Source organism: Apium graveolens, chromosome 5, assembly GCF_009905375.1.
Source record: "Apium graveolens cultivar Ventura chromosome 5, ASM990537v1, whole genome shotgun sequence".
In the NCBI taxonomy this organism is placed as follows: domain Eukaryota; kingdom Viridiplantae; phylum Streptophyta; class Magnoliopsida; order Apiales; family Apiaceae; genus Apium; species Apium graveolens.
The window spans coordinates 287,436,470-287,454,084 of NC_133651.1; the positions used below are offsets into that span (position 1 = coordinate 287,436,470).

At 34.1% G+C, this 17,615-nt stretch overlaps 3 protein-coding genes across 4 annotated transcripts; 2 read left to right on the forward strand and 1 right to left on the reverse strand.

The window, feature by feature from the left end:
• Window positions 1-3,347: 3,347 nt before the first annotated feature.
• On the forward strand, window positions 3,348-4,260 carry LOC141659105 (large ribosomal subunit protein eL29z-like). Its single transcript, XM_074465857.1, has 3 exons — window positions 3,348-3,485; window positions 3,603-3,722; window positions 4,035-4,260. The coding sequence occupies exons 2-3, from the start codon at window positions 3,621-3,623 to the stop codon at window positions 4,116-4,118; spliced, it is 186 nt and encodes a 61-aa protein (XP_074321958.1). The 5' UTR covers window positions 3,348-3,485; window positions 3,603-3,620; the 3' UTR covers window positions 4,119-4,260.
• Window positions 4,261-6,562: 2,302 nt separating this feature from the next.
• Window positions 6,563-13,844, reverse strand: LOC141659106 (dihydrolipoyl dehydrogenase 2, chloroplastic-like). 2 transcript variants are annotated; one of them, XM_074465858.1, is made up of 15 exons: window positions 13,499-13,844; window positions 12,773-12,919; window positions 12,122-12,256; window positions 11,872-11,989; window positions 11,022-11,146; window positions 10,581-10,706; window positions 10,420-10,500; window positions 9,925-9,987; window positions 9,767-9,841; window positions 9,613-9,691; window positions 9,431-9,531; window positions 8,456-8,569; window positions 7,517-7,630; window positions 7,168-7,239; window positions 6,563-7,005 (listed from the first exon to the last, which is right to left on the reverse strand). In XM_074465858.1, the coding sequence occupies exons 1-15, from the start codon at window positions 13,775-13,777 to the stop codon at window positions 6,958-6,960; spliced, it is 1,677 nt and encodes a 558-aa protein (XP_074321959.1). In that variant the 5' UTR covers window positions 13,778-13,844; the 3' UTR covers window positions 6,563-6,957. The 2 variants fall into 2 exon arrangements, with proteins under 2 accessions (XP_074321959.1, XP_074321960.1); XM_074465859.1 differs by lacking the exon at window positions 10,420-10,500.
• Window positions 13,845-14,551: 707 nt separating this feature from the next.
• Window positions 14,552-15,322, forward strand: LOC141661007 (uncharacterized). The gene has a single exon (XM_074467988.1). The coding sequence runs from the start codon at window positions 14,552-14,554 to the stop codon at window positions 15,320-15,322; it is 771 nt and encodes a 256-aa protein (XP_074324089.1).
• Window positions 15,323-17,615: the final 2,293 nt, after the last annotated feature.

A 17,615-nucleotide genomic window follows, 5' to 3' on the forward strand; every position in this document is an offset into this window, starting at 1 on the left:
AGAGACATGCCGAAGACAACCCAGATGCTATCTACGTGCCAGATACCAGCTATAAACATGCCGAAAGTGTTAAGCCTCGAAGGATGAACAATCTTTGGTTGTGAAAGGTGAGCTCTTGCAATAATTACTACAACCCCAAATTCGATGAGGCTTTGCATATCATCAAAAATATCAACAATATCGTTCTCAACATATTCAATTCCAAATAAATTCAATCACAATTGAACAAAAATATAAAAAAATATTTCAAAAAAAGACAAAACACACACTTCAACGGGTTAGACACACAGACACCAAAAAAATTGGGTTTTATTTAAAAGAAAATAATTAGAACAAAAAAAATGAAGGGGTTAATGTTTTCCACCAGAAAAAATAAGTGGAAGACCTCTATTAATTCGAGAAAGGAAAAATCCTAACTCTATGATAGGAAAAAGGAGGGAAACAGTGTAATTTATGTTACTAAGCACAATTTTTATCTGCAGAGAGTAACCTGCAACCCCTCTCCTATTCCGGAGTTATGATTTGTCATTTCTCAAGTTAATCGACGGTTTTTCACTGAGTTTTTTTCATGTGGAAAGCTCTAACCCTTCATCTTCTTTTGTTTTCTTTAATTTGTGTTCAATAAAACCCAAATGTTTGGGTAATCGTGTATCTCTCATGTTGGAGTGTGTGTTTTGTCTTTTTTTTTGAAGTGTTTTATTATGTTTTTATTCAATTATATTTGGATTTATTAGGCGTTTGATCTGTTTAGAACGATTTTGTTGATATTTTTTGTAATCAGAAAAACCTTCGTCAAATCTGGGGGTGGTGAATATTGGAAGAGCTCACATTCACAATCAAAAATTGTTCATCGTTCGAGGGTTTCGATATTGTTTATAGCTGTTATCCGACATGTAGATAACTGGGGTATCTTTGGCATGTTTATAGCTGATATTCAGCATGTAGATAGTTGAGGTGTCGTTTCTTCAATCTCAGTTAAAGCGATTGGTATTTATGAATACTAGGCTAATAATGATTTTTACGTGATATTGTTAATTGTGACGTTGTTTTCAGGATGTTGGTGGTGCAGTTTGGATCACTTGGAATTTTTTTGATTTCGTTTTTTAGTTTCAAAAATTTTTAAACTAGTGTGTTAAACAATTAGAAAACAAATCATTTAATTATTTATTAGATTTTCAGTATGTTATTTATTTTTCAACATGATTATATCGGCAATTGGAATTTGTCTCGATTATATTATGTTGAAGTTAATGAAAATTATTTTTTATTTGTCAAAATTTATAGAGTAACTTGCACTATAAATTTTCAGCTTGTCTTTAAATCAGAGGGTTGAGACAAAAAAAAAATATTATTTTAGCGAATTTATTATTTATCATGAACAAAAATACATAATATCCATTATATTAAGATCGGATAAAAATATTATTTTATTGATTATTACTTTGTCGAGATTCATATGTATTAGTAAATCAGTTCAAATAATAATTATAGTAATTATTCATAATAATGCCTTCAGCAGCATCTCCACTCTCCAGTTCTGAACTGATGCCTTCAATACTAGTTCCCTTTTTTAAAACCATAACCAGATATATAAAATGATAATCAATAAAAGCAATACCTTACAATAAATTCATTATATTTTAATATTTCTTTCAATTCGCAACGCAAAAAAATATCATGCTTTCAATCACAATAAATCAGTAAATTTTACGTACACGAGATATTTTACTTATCGTGTTTTTAGAAATTTACTATTCAATTATTATTTTTTTCTTTTACTCACTAATGTTGGGTTTATATTTGTTTTTAATCACTAACGTTAGGTTTAGATTTAATTATTAGCATTATGTCAATTTTTTGTAATATTATTAAAATATAGTGGCAGTCTGTAATATTTTAATGATTTAATATGCATCTATATCTTTATATATAGTACTCCGTATGTCCCCCAATACGTTTACCTTAGTGATGAGAGTTTGATAAGTATTTTAAGGCTCCTAAAAGATGTAGTTTCATGAATTATTTTAATTTTTTTTGATAATAATTTAACGTTTAAATTTTTATATACAAAAAAAATCTTAAAAATAAGTTATAAAACTATGTTTGTAAGAAAAATATCTTTTGAGAGTTGTATGATTTAATACCACATTATTACAACATTATTCTATTTTTGTGTTTACATATATACTTGTTTCACAATCCTATTAGAATGATTGAGTTTATATTTTTTATTTTGGTTCGATAATAGTTGCATGAAGGAGTTGTGATTAGTGATTTCATTGGGTTTTTTAAAATGTCGTTTGGTAAAATATTGATATGTAATTTTTTAATGTTTTTAGTAGTTTATGATCAATTTTCTAATTTGATTATATTGAATTTTTTATTTTTTTATTTCCCAATAATTTTAGTATGAATTGGGATGCCTCTTCGTAATCATTTTGGTTTTGAGTTTAGTACCCCACCTAAAAAGGTTCAGACTATATGAACTGATTTTATGCGTCTATGCGTCTGTTTACAATGTACATCTGTTCTGACCAAATGTTTAAAACAATATGCGTCCTTCATATAACACACGTGTATAATTCAGACATTATATGATTCCTCCATATGCATCTAGCAAACTCAGACATGTATAAGTTTTTTTATAAGACCCATATGACACTTTTTGTACTAGTTATCACTATATTTTAATAATGTTATAGAAAATTGACAAAATATTAATAATCAAATCCGAATTTAACATTAGTGACTAAAAAGAATCCGAAACCAACATTAGTGATTAAAATAAAAAAAATTATAGTTAAGTGGTAAGTTTCTAAATACACAATAAGTTGGTTAACGAAAAAATTCATTTCCCCATTACAAATTTAGGGTTGAGTTCTATGGAGTCCACCTTTTTGTCGGAGTCCTCGGAGTCCATCTACGTTCTGCAAATAAAATATATTGTAAAACGTGTTATTTTGCAAAACATGTTACACAAATAACATAACTTCAACAAAATCATGCAAATCTCATATATTTACAGTACAATATGTATGTTCTGCAATATGTTCTCCAACATGAACATTTATGTTCTGCAAACTAAACATATTTTGTAGAATAATATATTTTTGCAATGTTCTGCTTGTAAAATGTATGCAATCTACAAGATTTTGAATATAATAGTGATGTTTGTCGAAAAATAAAATATTTTGCAATATTTTAAGTTATATTTTACTTGCAGAACATATATGGACTCCGAGGACTCCAATTAAAAGGTGGACTCCATAGAACTTTACTCTACAAATTTATACTTTTTTTGACAGAAATTACAAATTTATACTGGGAAAAAAACAATTGGGCTAAAAGCAAAATCGGGACTCCACAATGGCCCAAGTTAAAAAGCCCAAAACTGAGTATTCACACGCCTAGGGTTCTTTAAACCCCTGTGAATACAAATAAAATAACAAATGTAGTTGCTTAAAAATCCTAACGCGCCGCACCAGGTAAAATATCGTCTTGAAATCAACTATGTATTTTTTTCATGAGTTTATATAATCATCATACATATATTTTAATATTACAGTTTTAGATATATATATTTATTTGTTGTTTAAAATTAGATTTGAAGAGAGAGGAGGATGGCCAAGTCGAAGAATCACACAGCTCACAATCAGTCACACAAGGCTCACAGGAATGGTATTAAGAAGCCCCGGAAGCAACGTAACATCTCCACCCGCGGCGTATGTGCTTTTTTCGATATCTCATTAATCTCGTCAAGTGGATAATTTTTTTTATGTCCCGCCGTAAATGCGGATAGTTAAAAACTTAACCTCGATAAATGAATAAACTCGTCAAATGCATACTATAAGTTTTATGTCCTATCATATTACGGAGAGTTGAAATGTAACCTTGAGAAATCAATAATCTCGATAAATGAATAAAATTCTTGGCATGTTTATCGAGGTTTTAATGTGTATGTATGTGGTAGTTTTGTTAATTATGTGAAAATGTATGTGTGTGTATGTGACAATTTCTATGTGTTTGAATAACAGATGGACCCAAAATTCTTGAGGAACCAGAGGTATGCAAGGAAGCACAACAACAAAGCTTCTGAAACTGCTTCTGTTGAAGAGTGAACTACTGTTATATGTTAGGGTTCTGTTTCGTATAATTGTTCAAGAAGTTGTTGATTTGGTGTCATTTCAACTGTTGGATCTTATAACGTTAAATGTTACAATTATGATTTGAGACCTCCCTTATCAGTTTTTGTTGTTTGGATGTGATCGCCTTTTAGTATTCAACTTTAGTAGCATATGTGTTTTAATTTTTAGAATTTTTGTTTCTTAGGATTTCTTTTCTGTTTGGTGTTTGGTTTATTAATCGTTTCCAGGACCTTTTACGATAATGTTATAAAACTCCAAGTTTGCAAAGTTGTGTAATACAGTTAGATTTGTTGATCTGATGGATAGCGTTGGTAATGGGTTGGTTTTTCTTCTAGGGTTCTATGAATCCCACAGATTCAACATTATTGATTGATTAAAAGGACGTTTTATGCACAAACTTGTGATCGTGCTTCTCATATAGTCATATAGAGTATATGATTTGCATGCTTACAGATTAGAAAAAGTGAATGTGGTCATATTGTTATATTGCTGATTGCTTTATTTTCGTTTAATGAACTTGCTATTGGTTGATCCAACAAGTTCACTGGTAGAATATTTAGTTTAGTTTTTGTTAAGTTTTTTTTCCAACTTGCATCAGATGATTTGTAATGAATCATGAAGCACCAAATATAATAACTTATTCAAGAAAAAAACAGAAGGGCAAAGAGGTCAATAGTGAGGCAAGGTCAACACAAACAGTCAAAGGGCAGTATGGGGATTGAAAGAAAGAGAGTAGTAATAAGAGAAGGGATTTGGGGGAAGTGAAGTATCGATTGATTGTATTAGCTTTTATCTTGTCAAACCCTAGGAGTGCCTGGACCTCTCGAAAGTCCTGCTATCATATTAGTATTGTACTCGTTGTTGTTCTGATTTCAAGTAGTAAACATTTGTGCTTGTTAGTTCATATTACATTGAGTCGGTTCATATCATGATTCTAGTCATGCTATTACGAGTAGTAGAATTTTTAAGCATACCAGTGTTTGGTTGGAAGGTAATGAGTGAAACGAGATGGGAACTTAGGAACAAAATAAAGGAACAGGGATGTAACAAGGAAGAGGGGAATAAAAAAAAAATTATGATGAGATTTGTGTGTGGGGGGGGGGGATTGAAGTGTTTCCTTTCTAAATGGACGTTCATTGCTAGGGAATGGAAATGGAGTCAGGAATGGATGCTAAATGTATTTACTATTAAAATATTTCAAATCAAATTCCATTTTTTGTCTACTTGAGTTGCATAAGTGTTTCCTTCTCAAATGGAAGTTCATTGGTAGAGAATGGAAATGTAGTCTGGAATGGATGCTTAAAGTATTTACTCCCAAAATAGTTCAAATCAAATTCCATTTTTTGTCTAGTTGCGTCGCATGTAATGATTTCAACATTTTAGGTCTCACTTTGGTTATGGAATTGGTTTCTATTCTGGGGGATCTCGAAATTAAGGGTTGAGTTATTTATAACTTTGGTTATGGAATTGGTTTATATTCTGGCTGATTTTGAAATTAAGGGTTGAGTTAGATATAACATGGTTGCAGAAATGTTGATTCTAGCCAATTTGGGGATACTTGTTATAATTATGGAGTGATATGCTCTTAAACAATGGTAGAGTGGAGCACGGTTGGATAGCTCAAGTGGTAAAGGGCTTATCCTCTGTCGTCCCAGATCCTGGGTTCGATCCTGGCTCACCCCGAGAATTGTTGAGAACAGATACTCATTTGTAAGGCTATAAGCCAAAATTAGTCAAAAAAAAAAAAACAATGGTAGAGTGTAGACATTAATGTATTGTCTTTTGTAAGTGTTTTTGATAATGTTGTTTCCACACTTTCTGCGTATAGTGTAAATAAAAATAAAAATCTCACTCATGATAACATACATAGCCGGGAAAGGATTGAAGTGTTTCCTTCCCAAATTGACGTTCATTGCTAGGGAATGGAAATGGATTTGTGAATGATCCTAAAAGTATTTACTACCAGAATACATCATATCAAATTCCTTTTTTCTTCTAGTTCACGCTTGTAATGGTTTTACCATTTGATGTCTCACTTTGGTTATGGTATTGGTTTCTATTCAGGGGGATTTTGAAATTAAGGGTTGAGTTAGTTTTATACATGGTTGCATAAATGTTGGTTCTAGCCGATTGGGGGATGCTTATTATGTATTGTTTCTTGTAAATGTTTTGAATTTTGATAATGTTGGAGAAAATTTTCCACCCCTTTTGTAATGAATCAATAATGTAATAACGTGTTCCTGGTTTTGAAATGCATGAACCTAATTCAACATTGCAATAGCATTTTTTTTGCAAAATGGGTTGCTTTAAAATTGCGTGATCAGACAGGGTCACAGGGTTACTGATCCGATTTACAATAATGAAAAAGAAAAGGAGGAACTATAACATTTTACATCAAGAGATATGCACTTAACAGCTATAAGAATACTGATGTGTACTATTGAATCCTTTCCTTGGCAATCAATCAATCAAATTCAAGAGGTTGGCAATGGCTTTACAATGGAATATCTTTTATCAATTAAATTCAAGAGGTTGACGTGTCTTTACATCGGAAAAGTGGCACTGCTTAAACGGTGATCCCCAACTACGAATAATATATAGAATTATTGCTAGTTAATGTCTCAGTAGATGACAAATGGTCCTAAAGTATTGCACCAGTGACCTAAAATTTAAATCCATAGCCAATATTGAGGTATGCCAATTGCCAGGACTGGATTCTTCTCTGCATTTAGCCTCTTTGTTGCCCTTTGTATTATGAACAAATTGACGTCCAACGGTCCAAGAGTTTGAATCCACCAACATTTCTGATGCTTTATACAGCAATGGGCTGTCTTGCTGGACTGGACACATCGTCACTCAACTGATAATCATCACAAAAGTAATTTTTTTTATAAATTGATATTTAATGAGTGTTTTTAAGCTATAGAAGCAACTCTAGACAGGGAACCAAAATTGGGCAACAAATTACAGGCGTTGGCCAATTTTCAGTCGGGCTGCTTTAACATCTATATAGAGAAATTACCTTAGCAGACTTAAAGAGTTCATCAAGAACCTCAGACAATGTTGGATGAGCATGGACAGCAAGCTTTATGTCCTGTAAGAGAAAAAAAAACATAGGCAAAGTCAACTTTTATGGAAAGAGTCGACCAAGAATATACCTGCACATCACGTACATGAATAAAAGGTATCCAATTCAGTATTCAATCATTGGCGAAATATAGAAAGATGACTAAACCATATACTTGGTATAGTCAGATCTCTTTTTCTGCAGCTGAAGATGAAAATAGTCGCTAGGCACTTGTTCTGTTTACCTTAAAAAGTATTTAGACAGAACAGCGTATCTAGGTTTAGAATTTTAAAAAATAGATAACCTGAATTCTAGTCCCCAATGCTATTGCATTTGATGCTTCATGAATGAGGTCAGCAGCGTGCAACCCAAATATATGAACTCCAAGAATTTCCCCATTGTCAGGTCTGTATATCAACTGCATGGTATAGTCAATAGTGATTACTGATTACAGAACTTGCCAAACTATCAAGTTACTGAAAAAAGGTGTGTATCCAACAGTAATTGAATAATATTTTACAAGGCAAGTAAATTTTAATATTTGGACCAAAAACGGGATGACTGGCTAAAATTTTGGTCCATGGTATCTTCTACGCACTTTGTATTCAAAAGCAAATGGGATTTTTTTTTGCTGTTTGGCACTTTTTAGAGGATGTGATTCTTCACCTATATTATAAACAGCTTATCCATTAGTGAGAAGCTAAAAAAGGTACCCTGACATAGTGTACTTCTACTTTGTATTCTGTTCTGGCTGTACAAATAATAATTACCAACTATGAGGAGCAAGGTGCTACATGACATGACAGCAAAACAGATGCATATTCTATAGAAAAGTAGCGGATCATTGTAACATATATTTAAAGAAGGGTAAATTTACTCAAAATTGGACTATATCAACCACAGAACAGTTTGTATGCTGGTTGAAAGTACATTGTGTAGCATGTCAATACTCATTTGTAAATGGCCTGTCTACTACCACTCATATCTACTGCAATGTGAAACTATGAATACATTATTCCCATTATAGTTCCAAGGTAGCAAAGAACGACTCAAATAAACACACGGCAAGTTGTGGGGATTTTTAGTTGCTACTCAAGCGTGGATTATACATCATTTGAACAAATTATTATTTTGGATAAGATTAAATATTAGAATAGACTTCAGATTATGAAGTATTGGGATTGTACACTGCGATGTAATATTTCAATACAGCATCATGAACCAAAGGGATGTGGTTATTAACCTTGGCAAGTCCTTCTGCTTCATTTTCTGCAAGGGCTTTTGTGTTGGCCTTGAAACTTGTCTTGGCAATACTAATACTAAAGCCCTCCTTCTCAGCCTTCTCCTTCGCTTGGGGCTGCAAAGGTATACATGGTCATCAAAGCTCGGTTATAATATGGTCATTAAAGCTTGATAAAATCATTCATCAGTATACTTTTAGTTTTTTTAAAATGAAAACACTGGTCAGAAAATCTGAAGCAACCATATAGTTTCACTGACTATTCCTTTCAATTTAAAGAATGCTTAGAGAAGAGAGCAAATCCAACCGCCTTGCAACAAATTAAAATTTAGAGAGACTGAAGACCAACAAGTTTCTAATCATAACAAAATCAAAGATCAACACTTCTAGATGCGCATATTCACAGGCCTGAAGCTATAAATATTACCATGCCGCAAATCTTACTGAATATGTGGTTTCTACATAATTAATAAAATACAAAGGGTGTACATATCTAAAGCACAAGGTGCCTTCTTTCCAAACATATAAAGTTCTGGAGTCTGGACCAAGTTAAATTCAGCTTTCCCAGCATAGCAAAGATAGATTTAAAAGTTTTGAGGCAATTTTGACAATCTGAAATATACAAGACCACCAATATAAATTTTAAAAAATGAAGAAAACCAAAAGAATCTTGAATTAAAGAATTCATCTAAACAAACTCAGTACTATTTAAATCCTTGTTGCTACACTTTGGTTAATTACAATTATTTGTCAAAGATGAAAGGTCATTGCTGTCAGACAAGGAAATGAAAACAACTTATGTCTAGAAAGAACACACATGCAAAGCAATTACAGATCCACTTACGAACGATAGATTCTTCTTAATGCCAGGAACAAATGCTAGTCATAAAAAATCGAATGCTTCAGGTAGTAGTTGCAGAGAAGTGAAAAAAAGAAATGCACAGGCATGGCATTTTTGGGAAAGGTTCAGAAGTTTACCTCTGTTAATCCAACCATACTAATTTCCGGATGAGTGAAACAAGCTGCAGGGATGCTCAGATGGTTAAGCACGTGATCTTTTCCGCTCACTTGCTCGACAACTAAATTGAGAGAGTTTTGAAACTATTATGGAGGATGGCAATACAAAATCCCCTTGAGGCAAGATTATCATTAGAACATACCAGAAATTCCTTGAGCACTTGCCGCATGAGCCAGCATCAATTTACCATTTGCATCACCTATGCAATATACGTGAGGAACCTAACAACAAAATATCCAACATGAGCAAAAACTAAAGCCGACACTGAAAACAATTATACATGTACTCCAACTAACCAGATTTCCCTTCTCATCAATTACTTGCATGCGCTCATCAACAGGAATAAAACCGCGCTGTGTCGCTACACTGATCTACATGACACCAATTTGTAAGCAGAATCATGCACAAGTGCGACATTTTACATTTATATACACAATAATTTGGAAAGACTTACATTCTCCAACCCAAGACCTTTGGTAAATGGAGCTCTCCCTGTTGCTATTAATGCTGCATCAACCTATGGTTAAAATTAAACAATATTCAATACTAAGACTAATCATTCATCGGATCATGGTCACAATCTCAAGATATTTTACCATGACTCATGATTTCAAGTTCATATTGGTAAACACAGGAATGTATAAATGATCAATCACAATCTCATGCTCACACTGGGTGCCGGGTGGCCTCTCGCTTTGCAACAAAGACAATTTGTTATCCGAGGACCGAGGTACGAATTAAGGTTAGGACAGAAAGAATGCAGATACTCTTAAATGTATATGGAACAGGCCCGACAGAAGTTTTACCTCATAAAATTTTGAAGGCATGCTTTAATATTGAGAAGAAGAATCATGGTTGAATAAATATACGAAAGCAAACACATGTATCCTAACAAGTACGGGCAGTATTTTTGGTCGAGATCAGGCTACTTCTAGAAAGACTTTATAACCTCAAGAGTATCTTTTAGCTCCTTTGACTTGGCATCAGTGAGCTCAATAATGACAGGATGACCATTCCGTGCCGGGGTTATCTATCAAAAACATTGTAGAATATGGATGTAGTAGCACTCTAAACCAAGCACAGAAAATATATCATTTGGCAGTAAATTACCTTGGTTGCAAAGACTCCAGTATGATAGTCAATTTTACGTGGATTTATCAGAACACGTTGGGCTAACTTGCTTATTTCAGGATCAAAACCAGGCATAAGCTGATCTAAAGCTTCTATAAATGTGACCTGCCCAACATCACTACAATAAAATTTATGACTCTTAAGAAAAATATTAAAAGGATATAACAAATTATCGTTGCAAACTTAAAAGAGGAAGAGAAAATAATTTCACTACTAGTCTACCAGAATTTGTGCAGACTCTCGATTACAAATATGGCTACTTATAAACTTTACATAAAAAAGTGTTGAAAAGATTTCTACTCTTGTAATGACGAATCAGAGAGGGTGCAAAACCATTCTTTGGCAGTATAAAATCTTTATTCCTAGGTAAATATTTTTTTCTTGGCACTGCATTATACAAATGATATGAAAAGGCACTACCTCACTACCAAGGGCAGTATACACGTCGCTGAACTCAAGCCCGATGTAGCCACTTCCTACTATAGCTATCCATTCAGGAATGAACTCCAATTTGAGGGCATGATCACTTGTTATAACAGTCTTTCCTGCCAAAAGGCATAATATTTCATTAGGGGGTGAAAACAAAATCTTTTTGGCAAATCAGCACTCATAAACCTGTCAGATTTGCAAGCTAAGTGTCCTGTAGCATCTATAGTTTAACATCATCATCTAATTCTAGTCATAGTTATTTATCCTTCAGTTGTTGGTAAAGTCTTATCCAGCTACATTGTAAGTTAATTGTAAGTGATCCAATACGGCAGCTGGCCTCTTTTACGGCATGGAGTGGCAGAAGGTCCAAACGAGATTAAAGGCCAGCATCCTTTTAGGATAGATAACTATAATGAATTATTGATACATCAGGGTCTGAAGAAATATGAGGTCCAATTTTGATAGCCAGGATCTTGTAAGTCTATTAGTACACTATTTGAAGAGAGTGACGTTAATTTTGCTACAAGTCATAGGTAAAATCATTCTCTGGGTGAACCACATATATTGAGTGTCCTTAGTGTGATATTCGTTCTTCAATTTTGTTTGTTATCATCTTACTAATGTGAGATAAGTGTCACTAGAGTACATTATGAGCCTCCTTGGTGAAGTAGCAAGGCTGCATTTGGAAAATATTAAACTGCAGGCGTGATATTACTTTAGTAATTTGAGCAAGGTTGTTTTCTCAATATATTTACTTTTACACATGAAACTTTTTTTAAAAAAACAAATAAATTAACATACTATCATAGAGTCAGAAGTACTGGCAGAGAAGAGCAAGTACCATCAACTTCAATGCCTTTGGGGACAAAAGGAACCGAACCCGTGGCAATGATTATATCCTTTGCAGTTATCACATTGTCAGAAAGCCCAACTCCTCCAAATTTTACCTTCTGAGGGCCCTGTAATTGTATTTGATTTGTAAAAAGTAACTACGAGGTTTTAATAAACATAGTAACACTCAAAAAACTCTCTGTATTAAATTGAACTATTGACTGACTTGGAAAGTAGATCCAAATGGCAATTGAACATACCAGAATCGTACCCACACCTGTCAATATGTCCACACCCAGAGCCTTCATCGAATTAGTCAGATTGTTACGAATTTTGGAGGCAAGATTGTTTGCATGATCAGCTACTCCTTGCCTATCATAACTAGCCGCAGAAACCTGTCACCATTTTGCCATGGAATATGGATAGTAACCATTACGTAAGGGAAACAATGATAGGTTACATAGTATCAACCAATAAAACTCTGGAGTATATGGACACAGTGCTTAAAATGTATCAGGTCTTTCATTATAGTTATGCATATTATATTGTTACCAAACAATTACGAACTTCAGTGAGAACTTAAATTCATGATTTGATATGAAAGTACCCCTGGAAGAAGTGTCCAATACCCCATACAATGTGTAACGCATAATGCGTTAGAGAAAATTCCTATGATTATGACTTATGCAAAAAATTACAGTCTTTCTGTTTCGGCATGTAAAGTGTTTAGACATTTTACTCAAGAATCTGCCCAGTTCTGCAATACCAAATCTTTCTGAACTACTTAAATGCAACCACTTGGCTTGCAAATTGCAATTAAGGGCTAGGCAGTAATATTCTAAAGCATCAAGCAGAACTTCCACTTTAAAAACAATGCTAATATATTCACTGAAATATAGCTTTTAATGAACCTGCAAGCCTAAGGCCTTTAGATGATGCTCATTCTGGAGTTCACGCATCCTGCTACTAACAGCAAGAAGAGCTTTAGAAGGCACACATCCTCTATTTACACAAGTTCCACCAATCACATCTCCCTCAATTATCGCTGTTTTTAAACCCTGCAACAATATCACCCAATGAAGTTTCCCGTACATAAAGCCAGCAATTAAAATAACAAAAAAGAACATTAAATCAAAAACAAAACAACTATCTATCAACATAATACAAGATCACTAAACCAAACAAAGATTAGCACAACTATACAAATTCAAAATACGAAGAAGTGTTGTATTTTTATAAGATCAACAAGATATTTTCAGAGGATTATCCTACATACCAACACATTATCCAATTCGACCTTTTTAAGCCAACCACACTCAGTTCCAAAGCATAAATATGACGTAATTCATCTTAAAACTTGAAATCTCACAAAGAAAAACACACACACACACATATACATCGGAAAAACATTATAGACAATGTACAATATTCACCAAAACTAATCCCAATAAAAATATATATAACCTATCATTACTCCCACTCGATCATTTTCAACCATATGGAATTTAACAAAACCCTAGCCACGACACTATATCCGTGTCATTGCACTACTTTACACCCTACACAGTATAATAAAATCAAATTGTACACAAAATGTAATGCCATTATAAATATAATTGCAGGAAAACAAATTAAACCTTCTCGACGGCGTGCAATGCAGCACCGTGACCGCCAACGCCAGCACCGATAATGACTAGATCATAATCAAACGACATCGTTGGACTTCCATTGTTAGAAACCGAAGCTAATGTTGTTGACTTCTTCTTTTCGCTAAATGTTGAAATAAATTTCCGATAATGAGATTGTTTGAGCGGAGAGAAGACGAGAGAGTGTCGCCGGAGAGCGGAGAAGCGGAGTTCCGGTGAGCGGTGGAGTTTGGGCGGAGATGATGAGTGAGAGTGGAATGAGAGCAGCATCTGGAAAATCTAGAGAGAGATGTTGAGATAAGGAGGTGTGCAAGTTATGATTAATTATTTTAAAACTAGTTTACGCCTTTCGGATTCTCTTTCGATTTTGGTTATTTAAAATTATGAAAAATAAATAAATATAAAAATTTTAAATTGTTAAAATATTTGAATAAAAATAAAGTGATTGTCAAAGCGTATCGAGAAAGTCTCTCAAATCTTACCGAGTAAGACTTGTTAAACTTATCGATAAAGACTTGTAAAGCTTATCGAGGAAGTTTTGTAATACTTAATGAAGAAGATTTGAATAGCTTACTTAGTAGCCTTGTAAACCAACTACTATAAATAGCTAATGAAATAAAACACAACTTTCTCTCCATCTTCTATTCTCCTATACTTCCTCTACATTAAACATAACTAATATTTTCAGTCAAGGTTTATAACACGTTATCAACACGGGTCTCTGCCAACTGAAGCTTTATTCTCGAAAGAGCTACGACTTATTCTGATCCACGAGTCCTTATCAGCTAAAATTATTTCATAAAAGAAGTACATTTTCTTTTCCTCATTTTCTTCTAAATATTATTATATATTTATGTTACTGATTGAAATCTATAAAGATGACTATGCCGTCAAATAATACTATAAAGATGGCTCTGCCATCAAGTAATAATTAAAAGTTTTATGCCCGGCTATGCCGTCGTAACTTTTGTATAAAGTTATTATTTCATCTTACCTGTTTAAATATTATGTGACATATTATATCTTATTTAAAATATATTCAGAATGACGAATCTTGCAAAATTAGAGTTTGTTGCCTTGGATGTTTCGGGGAATAATTATTTGTCATGGGTCCTTGATGCGGAATTACACCTTAGTGCTAATGTCCTAAAAGATACTATTGACCCAGAAAAAATTCCAACTGTTGAACAAAATGCAAAAGCGATTATCTTTCTTAGGCATCACATCCACGAAGATCTAAAATCTGAATACCTCACTATTAAAAATCCATTCACCCTTTGGAATAATCTCAAGGATAGATTTGATCACCAGAAACTTGTTCACTTGCCATCTGCCCGATATGACTGGATTAATTTGAGATTACAAGATTTCAAATCTGTAACTCAATATAATTCTGCTCTTTTCAAGATAAGCTCAAAATTAATTTTATGTGGTGAAAATATTACTGATGCTGAAATGATTGAAAAGACCCTCTCAACCTTTCACCTCAACACTATGATCCTGGCTCAACAATATAGGGAGCGTAATTTTCAGAAATATGGTGAGCTGATATCTCTCCTTCTTGTGGCTGAAAAGAATAATGAGTTGCTACTGAAAAATAATCAGATACATCCCACAGGCTCTACCCAGTTACCTGAAGTACATAACACGTCATTCCTGAAGAATGAACGTGAGAAAGGGTATAAAGGAGGACGGGGTTATGGACGAAACCGTGGACGTGGAAATTTTCGTGGTCGGGTTCACAATCAATATCATTCTGGCCACCTGAAGTGGCAACGTGATGGTTACAACTCTGGCCCAGAAATGGCAACGTGAAGTGCCAAATAAAAGAAAGGCACCCAAGAAGGAGAGAACCGAGGCATTTGTCATAGGTGCGGATCTGAGGGGCACTGACAACGTACTTGTCGCACACTCAAACATCTTGTTGATCTCTACGAGTCATCCAAAAGGAATAATGGAAAGAGAGTACAAACCAACTTCGCTAATTATAATCTAGTTAATGAACCAGTCACTAAGGCCTCAAATGAAATAGACACTGGTGCTAATCTTTATTATGGTTTAGACGACTAGACTTCTTATGTATTGTCTTGCTTTACTTATTTTCTTTATGTTTTACTTATGTACTCATTTTATGTACTTATTTCATGTTATTGTTCTATATACTCGGTGTGTTTTTAATAAAGATGTTTTTCATTTATATATGTATAGAGATGGAAGATATATGCATTGTTAACTGCGCAACCACACACGCTATTTTACAGAGTCAGAAATACTTCTCACAGTTGACTAAAACCAACTCACATGTCTGGACGGTATCGGGTACATCAAATATAATAGAAGGTTTTGGGAAAGCTAGTTTTCTTCTACCAAATAAGACACACATACACATACAAGAGACTCTATACTCTAGCAAGTCAACTAGAAACCTACCGAGTTTTAAAAATATCCGTCTTAACGGGTTTCACGTTGAAACTACTAATGAGAATGAAAAAGAATACATTCTCATCACCTCAAACACCGTTGACAATAAAAGGGTCCTAGAAAAATTTCACTCGGTTTCTTCAGGATTATATGTTATGAGTATACGAGTTCTTGAATCTCATAGTGTCAACATCCCCAAAGTCATAGACCCAAAACTACTTTCCCTTTGGCACGAAAGACTCGGTCATCCAGGAGTATCTATGATGCGTCGTATCGTTAAAAATTCTGTGGGACATCCTCTTAAAATTCAAAACATAATATCCCAAGATGAACTTCATTGTTCAACATGTTTCTTAGGAAAACTGATTGTCCGACCATCCCCGATTAAACTTCAAACCGAGCCCCCGAAATTCTTAGAAAGAATTCAAGGTGACATTTGTGGTCCTATTCATCCATCTTCTGGCCCATTTAGGTACTTTATGGTTTTAATTGATGCGTCAACTCGATGGTCTCATGTATGTCTACTTACAACCCGAAATACAGCCTTTGCCAAATTACTTTCCCAAATAATTAAACCCCGAGCTCAATTTCCTGACCATCCCATTAAATCAATCCGACTAGATAATGCTGCTGAATTTAGATCTGCAACTTTTAATGATTATTGTATGTCAGTAGGAATCTCAGTCGAACACCCGGTGGCTCACGTACATACACAAAATGGTTTAGCAGAATCCTTAATTAAAAGACTTCAACTTATTGCCCGTCCCTTACTCCTAAGGGCAAAGTTACCTATATATGTTTGGGGTCATGCAATACTTCATGCTGCAAATATAATTAGAATAAGGCATTCTGCTTATCACAAACAATCCCCTCAAGAATTAGTTCTTGGTCAAGTACCTAATATATCTCATTTAAAAGTATTTGGTTGTGCTGTGTATGTTCCCATATCACCACCACAAAGAAATAAAATGGGACCTCAAAGAAGAATTGGTATATATGTTGGTTTTGATTCTCCATCTATTATAAGATATCTGGAACCATTAACTAGTGATGTATTTACTGCTCGCTATGCTGATTGTCATTTTGATGAATCCATGTTCCCTAAATTAGGGGGAGATAATGATTTGCATAAATTAAATTCCGAAATATCATGGAATGCATCAGGATTAAATTCTATTGATTCACGTACTAATCAATGTGAATCTGAAGTTCAAAGAATTATTCATATGCAAAATATTGCTAATCAAATACCGGATGCCTTTAGTGACTCTAGACATATTATAAGGTCACATATACCCGCTGTTAATGCTCCGACACGAGTTGAAATCCCTACTAAGAAATCAATTCCTGAAGAATTGATTGGTGATTCAAAGCCATGCCAGAAGCGTGGTAGACCTATTGGTACAAAAGATATTGTACCACGAAAACGGAAATTGATTGGAATTGCCCCAGAAGTGGCAAAAGTTTCAGAAAATACCCCAGAAGTGGTATTTCCTCCTGAAGAGGTTCAAGCCCCTGAAATGGATGTAACAAAACTCCCAGACGTGGGATTGCCTCCAGAAGAGAATGTTGCCCCAGAAGTGGCACATGCCTCAGAAGTAGCAAATGCTTCCACAGAAGCAAAGGTACCTGAAAATTATGAGATCTCAATGAATTATGTCCATAACGCGAAATTACTGGATCGTGG